The 16535-nt window shown below is 50.3% G+C and overlaps 2 protein-coding genes across 2 annotated transcripts; one reads left to right on the top strand and one right to left on the bottom strand.

Annotated features, from left to right (window-relative positions):
- The first annotated feature begins 26 nt into the window (after positions 1-26).
- On the top strand, positions 27-4654 carry ACOT13 (acyl-CoA thioesterase 13). The gene is made up of 3 exons (XM_081112714.1): positions 27-283; positions 1104-1288; positions 3175-4654. The coding sequence occupies exons 1-3, from the start codon at positions 206-208 to the stop codon at positions 3329-3331; spliced, it is 420 nt and encodes a 139-aa protein (XP_080968840.1). The 5' UTR covers positions 27-205; the 3' UTR covers positions 3332-4654.
- Positions 4655-6029: 1375 nt separating this feature from the next.
- LOC308534278 (uncharacterized protein C6orf62 homolog) lies at positions 6030-14984 on the bottom strand. Its single transcript, XM_081112713.1, has 5 exons — positions 12824-14984; positions 10506-10682; positions 9294-9416; positions 8636-8770; positions 6030-7385 (listed from the first exon to the last, which is right to left on the bottom strand). The coding sequence occupies exons 1-5, from the start codon at positions 12950-12952 to the stop codon at positions 7260-7262; spliced, it is 690 nt and encodes a 229-aa protein (XP_080968839.1). The 5' UTR covers positions 12953-14984; the 3' UTR covers positions 6030-7259.
- Between the last annotated feature and the right edge of the window lie 1551 nt (positions 14985-16535).

The raw sequence follows: 16535 nt of genomic DNA, 5'->3' as shown, positions 1-16535 counted from the left end.
CCGGCGCAGGGGAGGGCGTCACTGCGCATGCGCGCGCGGTCCAACGGGGCGCGGAACGTCAGTGCGCGAGCGCGGGAGGAGCCCCGCGGACGAATGGCGACCCGTGCGCGTCCTCTGCGTCCTTGTGCGTTTGCCAGCGCCTGGCTGCCCGGCGCCTCCAAGGTCCAGTGTTGCTCGGGGCCCGGAAGCCCGCGGACGTGTCACGATGAGCCTGACCCAGAACCTGCGGGAGGTGATGAAGGCCATCAGCGGGGTCCCCGGTTTTGACAAAGTTTTGGAAAAGGTATTGGAGGCGCAGCCGCGGGTGGTGATGCCGGGAGAGGGGCACCGCGCTCATCTCGCCCGGTCCTGTCGCTGCGCCCGCAGCTCAGCGTAGCGATCGCGGTGCCTTAACGGAGCGCCGTTGGGCGCCAGGTCAAGGGCGCAGGGGAGCTCATGTGATGGCTCGTGACTGAGTATGGTTGTCGTTCGTGGAGACCGCACTGCGCGGCTCCAGAGCCCGAAAGGACGGTTGCGCGACCCTTCCGGGCGGCCCGCGGCGCTGGAGGCGGTGGACAGCGCATTCCGGGCGCGCCCGCAGCCCGCGGGTATCGGTGCCAGGAGCTGTGGCGAGGCAGCAAACTCAGGTGCTAAGCGGAGGGTTTGCACCAAAAATGAGCTTATTGCATAACTTTATTAACTCTAGTAACTCCTTGAATTACGGAATTTCTTCGTTTGTTTTTAAAATTGTTTTAAACCATTGGTTACTAAGTAATTTTAAAAATGACCCTGTGCAAAATCTAGGGAACATCCAAATTAAACCTCTAATGGACTAGCAGATCCCAGGGGCCAGCTGGCTTCGTTGGTGCAGAATTTCCCAGGAGACAGGAAGAGGTGCCAGGCTGCTGTGCATAACACGGAATGTTGATTTCTGCCAGGAGTGGAAACTAGCAAAGACTACTATTGTTTTTCCCTGTATGTTCCTTTTTCTTTAAAGTTTCCATAAGGGTTAACTTCTGTCCGAGAGAGATGGGTAAGATTGACTTTCTGAGTCGCCTTTTTTGGGGTGACTCGGGTTAGTCCAGGGCCACAGGGTGCTCACCATCCTTTCCTTCTGCCTTCAGGTGACGCTGGTCTCGGCGGCTCCTGGGAAGGTGACCTGTGAGCTGAGAGTCCAGGAGGAGCACACCAACAAGCTGGGCACGCTCCACGGGGGGCTGACGGCCACCCTGGTGGACAGCATCTCCACCATGGCTCTGCTCTGCACGGAGAGGGCCCTACCGGGCGTCAGCGTGGACATGAACATCACGTAGGTAGCCGCGCTGCGCTGATTGGAGATTTGCCCAACAGTGTTCTCGGCCTTGAGTCTAGAAGTAAAGGAACTAATTTCCAGGTCCAGTGTGTACCAGTAGTAAAGGAAGGGACCTAAACATTTGAAAAAGCAGCCCTAGCAGGTTTGGCTCAGTGGAGAGAGTGTCGGACCACAGACTGAGGGGTTCTGGGTTGATTCCTGTCTAGGGCATATACTGCCATTGCAGGCTCAATCCCTGGGCCGTGTGTGGGGGGGGAGCCAATAGATGTGTCTCTCTCACATGGATGTTTCTCTCTGTCTCTCCCTCTCCCTTCCACTCTCTCTCTAAAAAAAAAGGAAAATACCCTCGGGTGAGATTAACAACAAGATTTTTGAAAAAGCGAACATTCGGCCCCTAACACAGATGCTGGTGGGAAAATCACCACAGACTCATGGCTTCTGTTTCAGTCCTGACGCGTGTTCAGGACACGTACAGGTTGAAGGGAAGGCAAAGAAAAAATGGAGAAACCTCGTGACAAGGTGACCACAGATAGGGTGTCTCCGCGGCGCACAGACAGGCTCTGCGGGTTTGCCTGCCCGGTGTGGGAGCAGCACCCCGAGGGCAGGCTGCCACTCCCTGGGGAGCGTGCCCGCAGGGGTCACACGTTCCCAAATGTACCCGACTCAGCTCCAGCGCTAACCAGCGAGGCTGCCCCGTCCTGCCCAATGGAAGTGCGGGGGCCAGGGGTGGAGTTTCCAGACAATTGCTTTTGCCTCCAAACTAACAGATGACTTTTTCCCCAGGGGACTGGCAAGGGTTAGTGTGGGAAAGCCAGTGTCACGGGACATGAGGGCGATGGAAATGCAGTTATTAGGCGTGTAAGCAATCCCAGTCTTTTTATCAGGCTAGCGCGGCGCTCCGTCCCTTTTCACTATGGAAAGACCCTAACGTGAGGGTGCAGTAAGCGGATCCAGGGTGAGAGGCACGTGTTCTTTTGAGAAGATTACGAGATGTCTGCCTCTCGTGCCAACGGCTCTGCCTTCAGAGTCCGGAGCAGAGGCCTGGTTCTGGGCACAACCGTCTACCGTAAGACAAGGCTGCTTTCACAGCTGTGGCGAGTTTCTGGTGAGACGGTCTTGGCCTTTCAGAGTCTATGTTGAGATAAGTTTTGGCCTGAGCTTCAAATACTGGTGACTTCCTGCCCCCCTGGCACAGCTCAGTGGTTGAGTGTCGACCTATGAACCCGGTTATGGTTCGGTTCACAGGCCTGGGTTGCAGGCTCGCTCCCCAGCGGGGGCAGTGCAGGAGGCAGCTGATCAATGATTCTCTAATCATTCACGTTTCTCTCCCCGTCTCCCTTCCTCTGAAATCAGTAAAAACATTTTTTTAAGGGAGTCCCTTGAACAGAAACTAGGACGTAGTCTCCAAGATACACTATAGATATTTCAAAAATAAATGACAATTTGTGAGTACAGGTGGGTTGGGAAGTGTCTCTTAAAATAATATGTACACACAATTCATCACCAGGACTGTAAGGGCCTTGTATTAATTCTAGCCCTTATGTAGTCATCTTAGAGTTGAGTAAATGCTTAACATCAATATGACACGATATACACACCAAGTGACACTTCACTTAGCAAGTTCTGCAGAAACCTCCCACCAGCTCCCAGCCCCTTTGAAGTGGGAAACAATGAAAAAGGGGCGGCGGAGGCAAAGGCCCTTCCTCTCTTTATGGGAAAAGCAGCCAGTGTGGGTGAGGACCACTCACATTGAAGGACAGGCGGTTCTCTGGCACGGCTACTTTCCTCCTAGAAATAGTTCAGCACAGGCAGGCTCTTCTGCGTGCACACGGCTTTCCCTTTAAGAACTGCTGTTAACTGTATGTCAACTTGCTTCCTTTCAGGTACATGTCACCGGCGAAAATAGGCGAAGTGGTGGTGATCACAGCACAGATCCTGAAGCAAGGGAGGACGCTGGCCTTTGCCTCCGTGGACCTGACCAACAAGACGACCGGGAAGCTGGTAGCTCAGGGCAGACACACCAAGCACCTGGGGAGCTGAGGACGAAGGCCTCCCCACCCGGCGGGGGGAGTGGGACAGCTTCCTGTGCCTCCTAATAAATCAGCGCAACCAGCAGCAGCGAGAAATAGTGTTTTTAGGGGAAAGAGCAGAGACCATGTGGGATAGTGGGTGGCTCCTTTTTTTTTTTTTTTCTTAAATTATAAGCCTCTTCAGTGTTAGCTTCTAACTATATGTATGCTACTGGGATGAAAAATTCTTAGCTCAGTGTTTTGAAAACGTAGGCAAAGAAATGAACAGGGCCACTTTGAGATACGATTGCCTTAAAACTGACTTCTAATGTGAATCTAAAGGAGAAACAGAAATTAATGGTTAATCCTTCTCAGCTTTAAAATGCCATCTTACATTTCATTTTTTAATTTCAGTTTCAAGGTTATGGAATTTCAGCCCTGGCCCGGTAGCTCATTTAGTTAGAGCATCGTTTCAACACGCCAAGGTTGTGGGTTCGATTCCCATCAGGGCACATACAAGAATCAGCCAATGAATGCGTAAGTGTGTGGGACCAGTCAGTCTCTCCCTTCCTCTCTCTAAAAATAAAGGTTATGGAACTTCAAAGCAGACTGAGTGATGAGGCCTAGACTATCCCCAAGAAAGCTGGAGGCAAAGCACAGATGATACAGGAGCGTGGCGTGCTGCCCTTCCAATGGCGTGTCAGGGGGCTGGCTTACTGCCCATTGGGGACGGGCATCCATTAGCCACTTTTCTGGTACCTAGAATAAAACCCTGCAGGTTTCCAATCTCCCAGACTGCACCGCCTCAAAAAGATCAAGTTCACAAACTGCTCAGTCCATCTTGCAGTCCCACTGCCTATGCCATGCTTAGCATTTTAGACTTAATGCTGAGACTGAGGCGAATGGCTTAGGCAGGTTACTGATCAGTACCCGGCGGGAGGGCTCTTCCTGGCCACAGAAGGCTGGCCCGTGTGAAGGGAGAAGATAACGGTAATCACTCCCCACAGCCATGACGGTCAGGGCAGGTTATGGCAAAAGGCGCCCGCACCCTCCTGATGAGCAGAAACGGGACACCACCTTGGACCTCAGAACCCACATCAGCACAGCCAGCTGGCAGCCTCTGGGAAGGGTGTAAGGTCACTGGCCAGAATGCAAAAGCCACACCTCACCAGGAAGAAACTTCACCAGATCAAGATGAGAAACTGTCCTTAAAAATTGGCCTGTACTCGCCTGGCCGGGTGGGTTCCAGTCAGGGCACATGCCCTGGGGACGTGCAGAAGGCCGCCAATTGTTTTCACGTTTCTCTCTCTCCCTCTCTGTCATCAATAAAAGAAAAATAAATTTTTAAAAAGTTGACCTGTATTCTTCAGCAATGCCAAGGTTGGCTACCGTTGAGGAACTGTCCCAAAGGTGACCAGAGACCTAACAGCCCAATGCAACGATCCTGGACGGCAGGGGGTTAAACACACCACCGAGGGCATCCTTAGGACAACGAGCCTAAGATGGCACATTCAGGTGTGTCACCTTCACACTCCCTGAGCTTCATCACTTTCCTGGGGGACCTACGCCTAAGCCCTGAGGAGGAAGAAACCAAGATGCACCATGAGGTGCCACCAGACTCAAAGGTTCAAGTACGTGTAAAGTTATGCAGAAAGGCAACAAAAACAAATGTGGCGCCCTAACCGGTCTGGCTCAGGGGATAGAGCATCGGCCTGCGGACTGAAGGGTCCCGGGTTCGATTCCGGTCAAGGGCATGTACCTTGGTTGCGGGCACATCCCCAGCGGGGAGTGTGCAGGAGGCAGCTGATCGGTGTTTCTCTCATTGTTTCTAACTCTCTATCCCTCTCCCTTCCTCTCTGTAAAAAATCAGTAAAATATTTTTTTAAAAAAACCACACTAACAAATGTGGCAAATGTCAGACTACATGTGGGTAAAGGGCACACAGGAGCTTTCGGCATTACTCTTGTAACTTTTCACAATCTATTCTACATAATAAAAGCTTAATATGCAAACTATCCCCTTGACTGACAGCTCCCTATGACATGACCGCTCCCTATGATGTGCGCTGACCACTAGGGGGCGGCGCGGCGCTGGCAGTGGAGGGTGGGTGGCAATGGAGGCACTGCTGGCCCCAATGACGGCGGGACCTGGCCACGGCCACAGATGGCAAACCTCCCGGCTCCCAGACCCTGAGGGAACCAGGCGGGGCCCAATGACTGAGGTAGTGGGGGCGCTCGGGGCCCAGAGGTCAGCTGGGATCTGCCCTTCCACGCCAGACACTCGTGCTTCGACCTCAACCGCCAGCCAGGCCTAGGGACCACACTCACGCACCGGGCCTCTAGTTCTGAAAAACTTAAACCAATGGCTGCGGAAATGCAGAACTTGGTGAGTATTGGCTAACAGGTGTAATTCACTAGAGTAAGACAGCTGGGAGCTTGGGCTCTCTGGAACCAGGCCGCTGGTTAAACCCTCCCTACTCACCGTGTGAGCTTGGGCAAGCATCCACTTGTCCACGCAGGGCTGTCAGAGACTTAAGGGCAAGAGCCTGGAACAGTGCCTGCCCATGGCAAACACTCACAGCGTTATTTCATGATTCCTATTCTTGCTGAAATTACAAACCCAGTGGCTGGGTTTCTTCTTCTGAATTTGCTCGGTAGCTGGGGACTGTAACCCTCATGGTCATCAGTTATGCCTTCCCAGAGCCCAGGAAAAAAAGTTACCACTTCATGTGTTGTGTATTACCTGAATAGTCAGGGAACTTCACCTATTTTATTTAGGTTTTCATTTTTTCAAATTCCAACCCAAAGCTAAATACAATTGGAAACCAGTAAGCACTGTTTGTTCCAAAGGAGTAGGATCATTCAGATTTACTCCAGTAAAGTATGCAACCCTTAAGCAAAGCTTTTCTTCATTTAAAAGAAACAAAACAAAAACAAAACAAAAAGCTATACAGTAGTCTTTCCTTATGTTCATTGCACAAAATGAGTTCTGCTTTTGTAACTCTTGACACTCAGTGGTGGCTTTTACAATTTAAGATTTCAACTTCAATAACTTTTTCCTACTCCCAAAAAACCCTTTATAAGTTTTTCTTAAGGATGGCGTAGAAACCAGTATTTCTGCACAATTTACTGGAATTTTTTTTCTTTGTAATAAAAATCTCCTCTTTAAAACCAGAAAAGAAAACGAAAACCAAAAGGCAAGTCCTCTACCTATCCTGGCTTCTGTAGCTACGAGCGAATCGGGTTGACAGCTGCGTTAGCCACTCGAGGCTCCAGATCTGCTTTCCTGTGTCTGACTGTGTCCACACAGAACACTTTGTAACAGCAGCCTGGAAAGCGATCTGGAAATAAAACACATATTTATGAGTACCAGGAAACAAACATGGCCCAGTAAAATAGGAGGCAAGAATGCCTACAAGTGAGATGCTTTTTTCATTTAAGGTTTCTTTCCTGTGGTTGTGTTTTTTTTTAAACAACCACTTCTGGTTATTAGAATGAATCTGACAGTGCTCAGGATCAACGGTGATTAGAGCAAAGCTATGAAGTTTTTCAAATGTTATTTATACCTGTTACATTCCCTTCTCACCCTCTAAATACTGATGACAGATGCCAAAGAGGCAAAACCAGCACAAATGGAAGACCATCAACCATGGTATCACCTGGTGCTTTCAGACACATCGGCATTTCAGTGTACATAATAGTCCTTCACTTCACATTTTAAGATGCTGACGCAGTGCAGCAAAGATGCAAAGCATCCTCTCACACAGTCTGTGCAGAAGACATTGAATTTGTTAAGTTCTGAGATACAAATGATTAAAAAAAAAATCCAGGATGAACAAGTTTCAAAATGCATAGTGTTCTGTGCATGAGTCCATTTTCTTTAAACTCTAGAATAAAGTGGTAAGAAAACAAGAAAAAATTGCCGCTGCATCTGATCGTCTCCACTTGCTGGTCAGCACTCTATTCGGGCAAGTAAGGGTGCAGGTGATCCTCTATGGTGCCAACCGCCCAGTGGGTGAGCTGTTCCTGTGGCAGGTAGAGGCAGATGCTGCATAACTTGAAGATTGTAGCTTTGTTTTTTGGAGTCTGAAAGGGAAAAGTTTTAATATTCTTAATAAATAAGACTTCAACATAAGTGCTCGATTGCCACATGAGGTCGATCTCCCCCGTTGAATAAGCACTTATGGACACAGCGACAAAGCACTGAGTGATGGTTCCTAGCCATAGACAGGGACCCTGGGCGTTCAGAGCTTTGCCACAGGACATACAGGAAAACAGGACGTGTGACGACAAATGAACGTTGGAAGGATGTAGGCAGACTGAAAGAGAGGTCAGCCATAGACTAGTTGCTGAAAGGAATCAGGGTTAAAGGCATTTCATGGAGACAGATTTGAAGAGAGCTTTGAGTCGTGTTTGCATACAGACAGCAGACGTGGCGATAGAAGCCAGGGGGGAACAGAAATGGTAAAAAATAAAAGATCTAAGAACTAGAAAAAAGCCAAAGTGTTACCAACCAGATCCATGAAACTCTAAGGACTACATTTAAAAAGTTGGATTTAACCATCTAACCTGGGGCAAGTGTGCTAGGTGCTGTCACACAGCCACCAGATGAATCAACCAGACCTGCCTCAGAGCTCACCTTGTCACTGTAGCTCCTCTACAAAGGGCAGAAGAAAACAGGTGGCCTTCCTGATTCCTGGCGTCTGTATGTACATGAGGTTGATATTTAAAACGAAAAAATGTGCCAGGCCCTGGCTGGGTAGCTCAGTTGTCTAGAGTGTTGTCCTCATACACCAAGGTTGCAGGCACATACGAGAATCAACTAATGCAAGCATGAAGTGGGACACATAGATGTTTCCTCTCGCCCCCTCCTCTATCCCTCTCAAATCAATACATGAGAATTAAAAAAAATAAAATAAAATAACTTTTTAAAAGCACCTCTGTCTGGCCCTTGCCAAGTAGCTCAGTTGGTTAGAGCATCATCCCAATACTCCCTGGTGGCAGGTCTGATCCTGATCAGGGCACACACAGGGATCAATCAATGAGTGCATAAGTGGAACAACAACAACAAAGTCGTATTTCTCTTGCTCTCCCTTCCTCTTGCGCAAAAGCAATTAAAAACAAAACAAAAAACCCCACCCCAGCCAGTTCTAATATGCAGCCAAGTCTGGGGACCAATGTTCAGGGTGAGGCCCAGGAGATCGGCTTCTTGTTCTTTAAATAACTTCAAAAACAATGCAGTGATGAAGGAGCAAAACAGAATCAAGTCACTCGCACAGGAAGCAGTTTGATAATCAGCGAAGGGTTGGAAACAGCCCTGTTTGGTCCATGCTCACCTGCAAGTGCTGCCTGTCAATGAAGAGAAACACGGACTGGTTCGGATTGTTGACAACAATTCCAGTCTTGTCCTTGCGGCTCAGTACATGCAGAAACTGTTTTTCATAGTCACCGTGATGAAACTCAAATTTAGCCTAATTAAAAAGCACAAACACATATATGTAACCATACCACAAACATGTTACACGATGTGACACAGACATACAGTTGTGCTAGTGTACATGCTAGCTGACACGGCTGCTGAATTAAAACGCAACTTGAGATTCAGTTCTTCAGTAACACTCGCCACATCCCACAAGCTCACTGAGCACAGGCAGTGACCAGTCTCTCTTCCCCTCCCAGTGCTGGCACAGGACGGTCTGGCATCTACTGCTCAGGAGTGTGTGGTGCCAACTGCACCCGTGACCCCTCCTAAAGCCAACAGGCCAACCTTAACATTCAAGCCTTCCTCTGGCCATAATCGCAAACATACTGGGCAGCTGAGAACCACCTCATTCTCAAGAGACTCCACAATTCAGTGCTTTCTCAACATTCAAAGGGATGGAAGGGACTAAAAAAAAAATTCATTACAAAGCATAGCCCCAAGAATTTCCTAAGTCAGACCCAGCCAGGAGTTTTCCTTCAGGTGCTCACCACACTTATTTCAGAGCAGAATACCTGAACAGGCCTAAAAGGCTCATCAGATCCCTTCCACCTGGAAAACAGGAGACAGACAATTTTTTCAATGTCGTTCCGAGGCCAAAGAATGAAATCCATCTCCTGAGTACAGCCAATCACGTCCTATCAGGTGACAGAAAGAAAAAAGGAAAAAATCACTTTTATAGAGACATGGCTATAAGGAGCAGATTCACAAATTATGCGGCCCGACTATAGAAACACTGTGCAAAGGCCGACTATAGACACACTGTGCAAGGCCCGACTACAGAAACACTGCACAGTGCTAGGCCCACTATGTACGATTTCATTGAAGGGGCGGCAACAGGACCGAATTCTAATTCCTGTCCAGCCTAGTCCCTCAACCAGGTGCCTCCATCAAGACCTGAACTCACCAGAGCAGGTGCAGACTCCACCTACGGCTCGCGTTTTTTGTCTTTTTTTTAAATCCCTGAATGTTTATTCCCACCCTTCAAGATCAGAACTACTCCCTAGCGGGTTTGGCTCAGTGGATAGAGCATCGGCCTGAAGACCGAAGGGTTCTGGGTTCGATTCTGACCAAGGGCACATGCCCAAGTTGCGGGCTCGAGCCCCAGTAGGTGATGTGCAAGAGGCAGCCAATCAGTGATTCTCTCTCCCTCTCCCTTCCTCTCTGAAATCAATAAATATACATTAAAACAAACAAAAACAAAAAAAACACACAATCAGAACCATGTAAGCAAAGGCATCTTGGAAGATCTAATATGAAGTCGTGCTGTCCTGTTACAACGGAAGGCTACTGTTGCCAGATGCTGATGGTCCTCTTGGCACAGGACAGCAGAGTCATGTCCGGAGGCCATCAACCTCTCCCAGACCAGCACACGGTCATCTCCAGTCTCCCCGGTCCTACCACTACAGGGTGGGGGCCAGGGGCCTCTTGTGCAGATACGAGGAGTAACATCCAATGAGTTGGAGAAGTTCAGAAGGTTGGCAGCAACAGCAGTATCTTCTACTCTAAGTTTCTTATTTATTAGAGACATGTCATTCCCCCGCAAAGGAAACCCAACGAATAGTAAGAACATTACAGCATAACGCACACCTTGATCAGCATAATCCCACATCAGCTTTGAAAGCGAATCATGGCCACAGTAACTACACATTCTGGGAGGGTTGGCGTGCGGTGCACAAGGGGAACTCACTGTAACATACGAAACCCAGGCTGAAAGCCAAGCTCACCCTTCTCATAGACTGGTATCGAGGAGCATGGAGCTGGACCACGTCCTTCTGTAAAAGCTCCACGGAGCTCTCCAAGGAATAGCTGCAATCCCGCACGCCTTTCAGGATATTTTCCTCATAATTATTTGTCATGACTGGTATAACCTCAGACACTTCAAAAAGTGCTGATTTTTTCTTCTAGAAGAAAAAAAAGATGTTATCAACCCACTGATAACACACTGCCTTTTAACACTCAGTCCATATTACAATGTCACATACCTTCATTCTAACTCAGCAAAATTCTTAAATGAATTTTTGTGCTGAAAATACTGATTATCCTTCCCAAACCCCCAACCCCAACCCATCAGAATGTTTAGCCACATGGTTTTAGAGCATCATGTATCCACAGCGAGTATTTATTTTGGAAAATACTTTTTGCCGTTGTCGTTTGGCTCAGGGGGTAGAGCGTCGGCCTGCAGACTGAAGGTCCCAGGTTCCATTCTGGTCAAGGACACAGGCCCAGGTTCTAGGCTCAATCCCCAGTGGGGGGCGTGCGGGAGGCAGCCAATCAATGATTCTCTCATTGATGTTTCTCTCTTTCCCCTCCTCGCCCTTCCTCTCTGAAATCAATAAAAATATATTTAAAAATAAATATTTCTTAAATGCTGTGAGAAACAAACACTAGCATCTCTCAGGTTAAAAAAAAGTGATTTACTCTTGATATAACTTCATTTAACTGGTTCTACAAACAGCTAAATTAAAATCTCAGCAATTTAAAGACAAAGCTATTCAAAACAAATGAACTGTTTTACTCCTTAAAAAGCTCAATTTCCATTATTTCTTTAGGATATTACATAACTACAAGTGTCAATATTTGAAAGGGGGAAAAAAGTCGACCAAATTGAGTTTCAAATTTCGTTTCAGATCCTCTCCATTCACAGGATAAAAACAGGTTTTCTCAGGTTTAAAGAGCCAGATGGTACAGTGGATTGAACATAAAGATCAAATCTACCCACTTACATCTTGAATTTGTTTCTAGTGAACCTGCATTACAATATCGTCAACTAAAATCTGATCTTATCTATTCTTTAGTCAACTTATTTACACACACACAAGCAAGAGAGAGAATGGAGAAGTGACTCTTTGGGACTACCCAGCCTGGAGCAATCACTCAAAGATGACCACTTCTGACGCCACCTGCACCCTGTATCCTGCAGCAGCGAAGGGCTTTCCCACCCTAACCTTCAGGAGTTAAGAGGAGGGTAAAACCCTGGAACTTCCAAATATTAAATAGGTATGTTAAGATTACACTTCTGGCCCTAGCCGGCTTGGCTCAGTGGATAGAGCGTCAGCCTGCGGACTGAAGGGTCCCAGGTTTGATTCCGGCCAAGGGCACATGCCTGGGTTGCAGGCTTGAGCCCCAGTAGGGGGCGTGCAAGAGGCAGCCAATCCATGATTCTCTCTCATCATTGATGTCTCTCTCTCTCTCTCCTCCCTTCCTCTCTGAAGTCAATAAATATATTTGAAAAAAAAAGATTACACTTCTGATCTGAAATTAGCTCACAATTTAAGTGCAAAAACCCTACATTTCCTTATATTCATAAACTAATCTCATGTCAAATAAAGATTAAGAAACTGCCATTACTTTAAACTGCAAAAAACTACTCATTTTAAGCTGCAGAAAACTACTCATTATTTGCTATTTAAGTGTGGAATTCTGATTAAGGCCAAACATATTTAAACTTTCTATTTCATTTTTAATTTTAGTAAAATTCTTCACTTCTACACAAATTAGCCACGAGTATGTAACTGCTCCTGAACTGAATGTGTATTCCATCTGCTTCACTGCACGCACCAGGGAAGGTACCTGCATCCTGGCCCGAGGAAGCAGCTGCTGGGAACATCTGATTCCAATTGACCACTCCCAACCCACCTCCTTATGTCACGGGAGGCCATCTCCAGTCCAGGGTCCTCTCTGTGACCCCCTCCCCGGTGCAATGTCCTCTGAGCATCCATGAGTTCTACAGTGCTGCCCACCCTGTGACCACTCTTTAGGCCAGGGGTCCTCAAACTACGGCCCGCGGGCCACATGCAAATACAAATATTCTATTTGTTCCCGTTTTGTTTTTTTACTTCAAAATAAGATATGTGCAGTGTGCATAGGAATTTGTTCATAGTTTTTTTTTTAAACTATAGTCCGGCCCTCCAACGGTCTGAGGGACAGTGAACTGGCCCCCCGTTTAAAAAGTTTGAGGACCCCTGCTTTAGGCTGACAGACCCATCACTGTCACAACCTACAAAACCACCTGCGCTACTTCGCGTTAAGAACTTTAAATTACCTTCTCCTTGAACACAAAGGCAATGTACATCTTGAAGTCAAACTGGTCAGCTAGAGATTCTTTTTTCTTCCTAAGCTGAGCGCGGAGTCTGTTCAGAGCTTGTTTCTTCCGGGAGTTCGGGTCCCCCATTTTGAAATACAGGGGGTACTAAAGCCTTTGGAAATTGTCGCTAAACTATGGGCACTTTTTCTTAAGACTCAAGTACAACAGAAACAAGTCATTTCCCCTGCTGATAGGATTGAATGGCTAAAGTCACAGCTGCAACCCCAAACGGCCCCTCTGGCAATATTAGCAGACTGTCAAGCTACAGGGTCAAGAGGCCAAAGGCGCTGCCCAGTCATGTTCGGACAATCTCGTTTGGGGCGGGATGGGAAGGAGGAAGCGGAGGAAGGAAGGAAAGAGAAAATACTTGAACTAATTTTTTGGAAAACACATCTGGCTTAAGGACCAAAATAGAGGCTTTCGGGGAGGGAGAGGGGGCGTGGAAAGCCTCTTCTCAGGATTTAGGTGTGCAATTAACACAGCCGGCACCAGTCCGATCCCAGCCCATCCGGACCTTCCCCTCCGGTTAGAAAAGGGATGATGAAAGGTTCAGGGAGGGGGAAAGGGGGATCCTTGCTTTCCAAATACCAAAAATGAAAAAGAGGAAGAAGAAAAAAAACCCACAAAAAAAAAAACAAAACAAAACAAAAAAAAACACCTTCCCCAAACACCAAAACAGGGAAGGCGAATGAAACTGAAATACCCAATCGGATTTTACCCAGCCCGGCCCATGGCTGCGGAACCTATCAGTTCTTCGCTCTCTCGGGCTCCACTATTGCTACGGATCGAAGGTGCCGGCTAGTGATTACTCTTGGTGGTGAGCAAAGACAACAGTGCAAAATCGGTCGAGAAGGAGGGGGGGAGGCCCAGGGTGTCCCTGCGATCAACTACAGTGCATGCCGGGGGCGGGCAGCTGTCGCCCACAGGAGCCAGGAGCAGAAACCGCGGAGTCATGGCCAACTGCCCCATCACCCACCCCACCCGCGGGCGGCCGCGAACGCTGCTGCCCGGGACCATGATGGCAGGGGCGCGGGGTCGAGAACACGATGGAGGATCGCTCCGGCTCTGCGGTCGGACAGCACCCCGAGCCCTGCGAGGAGCCCTACATGCCCCGAGGGGAGCCTTGCCTAGGGCTTCGCCCCGACCCAGACCGTGGGCATCGCGGAGGCGGCGGGGGCGGGTGCTTCTCCCAAATCCAGGCCGCGCCGGGGGACCACCTGCCTGCCGCCCCCCAGGCCCGCTCCCCGCTCGGCCGTCAGCGGCGGCGACTCACTCGCACCGCGGGAGGCACCGGGTCGCTCAGGTCTTCGCTCATCGCCTCGGGGAGACCATTCCCGCCCGGGTCCAGGAGGCGGGGCAGGGCCAACGGGAAGGGTCAGCGGGGAAAAACGAAACAGTTGTGTTAATATTAATGGCTTTTTGTCAGGACGCCCACCCCACCCCCCGAAAAATGAAATGGAGTTCCCGGATTCGCGCGCTCACGTTGAACAGACCATGTTTCCCGAGTTTGGATGGTGCAGGGCGGGGTCGCGGGCGGGCCCTTAGCCGCAGCCCGCGGGCGGAGCGGTGGCGGCGGCGGAAGAGGCGGCGGCGGGGGCGCTGCTCGCGGCTCGGGCGGGAGCCATGTCAAGAGAACACCAGCAGCCAACCGAGCCCCCCCATCCCCGCTGCGGCGCGCACTGGGGCCGGGCCGCCCGCGCTGCTGCCGCCACGCAGCCCCCACCTGGGACCCATAGTCTGGCTCGGCGCCCCGGGCGGAGGGCGGACGGGACGGCGGCGGGAGAGAGAAAGCGGGAGGGGAGGAGAGCGGCGGTCCCGGGAGGGGGCGGGAGGAGGGAGCCCTGCGCTAAGGTCCGTCGGCGGTCAAGCCCAAGTAAAGTTATTTCAGTCCAAGCATCTGCTCCGAGTCCTCCTGGCCCCCGGCGGCGCCGGCTCGCGGGACAGCGGGTCGCGGAGAGCCGAGTAGAGGACGCGCGTCCGCGGCGGCACAGCCTCGTTCCCCGCCACCGGTGGCTGCGGAAACGGCGGCGGCCTCGGCGCCTCCCGGGTCCCGGCAGAGTCGCGTTTGAGCCGAGAAGCCAGAACAAACAACTTAAAATGGCAGCAACGCCGCTGCGTCACCCGCCCCCCAGCGGCACCGCCCCGAGCGCGCTGCGCCTGCGCGCCCCGAGGGCCTCACCACCCGCGCGGGAACAGAGGGGGGGAAGCGCCCGGGACGCGCGGGGCGTCGGAGTTACCCAGGAGGGAGGAGAGAGGAGCCCGAGGAAGGGTTAGGAAAAAGGCTTCACAAGGCGGAGTCTTTGCTGTGAAACTGCTTAAGGCCATCCTTCCGCCTCCAACGGAGTGTGAGGCTAGAGACCCCCCCTCTTGTCCAGAATGGAGCGTCCTTGGGGCGGGGACGCGGCCGCCCACTCCCTCCGGAAGTCCAGGGCCCCGGAGTTGGCCCCTCCCACCCTCTGTCGTCATAAAGCCACGCCCCATGCCTTCCCTGGCCGAGCACCCGGATGGAACCGCTTTTCCGGGTTCTGGTGCGCCTCTTCTGCGCGCGCAGGGCGCGGGGCGGGGCCCGAGGGTCGAGAGGGGGCCGAGCGTAGGGGATGGGGCGGGGCGAAGGAGAGAGGGAAGTGTGTCCGGAAGGTGGAGGTCGATTCTCGTTTCCTTTCGTTACGCTGTTACTCCGAACCCGCCGACGGGGAGTCCTTCGGGGTGTCTGTCCTGCGGTGCTCTGCAGCCCCCAGCCGGGAATGCATGTCCGATGTCTGCGCGGCGGGGTACGGGTCCCGCTGGCTCCGTCCCCGCCTCGCCACGTGCGCAGCAGCAGAGGCGGCCCTCCAGCTCTGAACAAGGTCAAGGATGCCTTGGAGCGCTGCTGCCGCGATTTGGGAGGAAAACAGCCCATCCCGCAGCGGGGGTCCCCCCTTCCCTTCAGAACACGATTTCCATTAGGATCCCCCGGGCCGGGCCGCAGGCCTAGGTCCTGGAAATGTGAGGAGGGTACTGTGGGGCTTTTGCCACCGGATCGCAGGTCCCTGGCACCAGAGAGCCTTCATTTCCTCTTTTTAGAGCTACAATGTGCTGCTGAAAACGCGGCTATGTTATTAGGAAATCAGCAAAAGCCAAAGCTGGACAAAAGCAAAGCCTAGAGTCTCCTCATGGGCTACCCTCTGATAACATTTTAGAAGTCTATTGGGTCCCCACTTTCCTAGTAACACCAGTTGTTTTACTTCTGTTAAATCTATAGTTTTACCATATTTAGGAAAAAAGGGAAACTATCTTGCTTTAGACTAATTCCTTTCTTTAAAATCTCTTTTGCAATAATAAACATACATTGCTTATTAATGCTAATCTTACATGCTAACATTTTCTGCATTTTATTGATTCAATGATCCAATTTTCTTACTTAATTTAAAAATGAACAAAAATCCAGGCCAGGCCAGGTAGCTCAGTTGGTTAGATTTCACCCTGCAGAAAACCTTAAATGTATGTAAAGTTGGAAAGAGGAGTGTTACGGGAGAATTAAATTCCCCTGTCACTCTTAAGAGCAAGGTTCTTGCAATATCTTCAGAAAATGAGCTTTCTGGGAGTTGCACTGGGGGCGGGATGTGAAAGGCTTTATTTGCAAGGTCCCACTTCCCGAGGTCAACAGAGCCAGAGGCAGGGCGCATGTCCT

This window comes from Myotis nattereri (genome assembly GCF_964212035.1).
Source record: "Myotis nattereri genome assembly, chromosome: 18".
Taxonomy (NCBI): domain Eukaryota; kingdom Metazoa; phylum Chordata; class Mammalia; order Chiroptera; family Vespertilionidae; genus Myotis; species Myotis nattereri.
This window is presented reverse-complemented; position numbering and strand designations above follow the sequence as displayed.

Coding starts and splice junctions, on each gene's coding strand:
- LOC308534278 (XM_081112713.1), bottom strand. CDS start 12,952: ATGGGGGACCCGAACTCCCGGAAGAAACAAGCTCTGAACAGACTCCGC. Junction 9,417..10,505: donor GATACCAGTCTATGAGAAGG/GTGAGCTTGGCT, acceptor GTCACCTGATAG/GACGTGATTGGCTGTACTCA. Junction 8,771..9,293: donor AGCCTTTTAGGCCTGTTCAG/GTATTCTGCTCT, acceptor CTTTTTAATTAG/GCTAAATTTGAGTTTCATCA.
- ACOT13 (XM_081112714.1), top strand. CDS start 206: ATGAGCCTGACCCAGAACCTGCGGGAGGTGATGAAGGCCATCAGCGGG. Junction 284..1,103: donor TTGACAAAGTTTTGGAAAAG/GTATTGGAGGCG, acceptor TTCTGCCTTCAG/GTGACGCTGGTCTCGGCGGC. Junction 1,289..3,174: donor AGCGTGGACATGAACATCAC/GTAGGTAGCCGC, acceptor GCTTCCTTTCAG/GTACATGTCACCGGCGAAAA.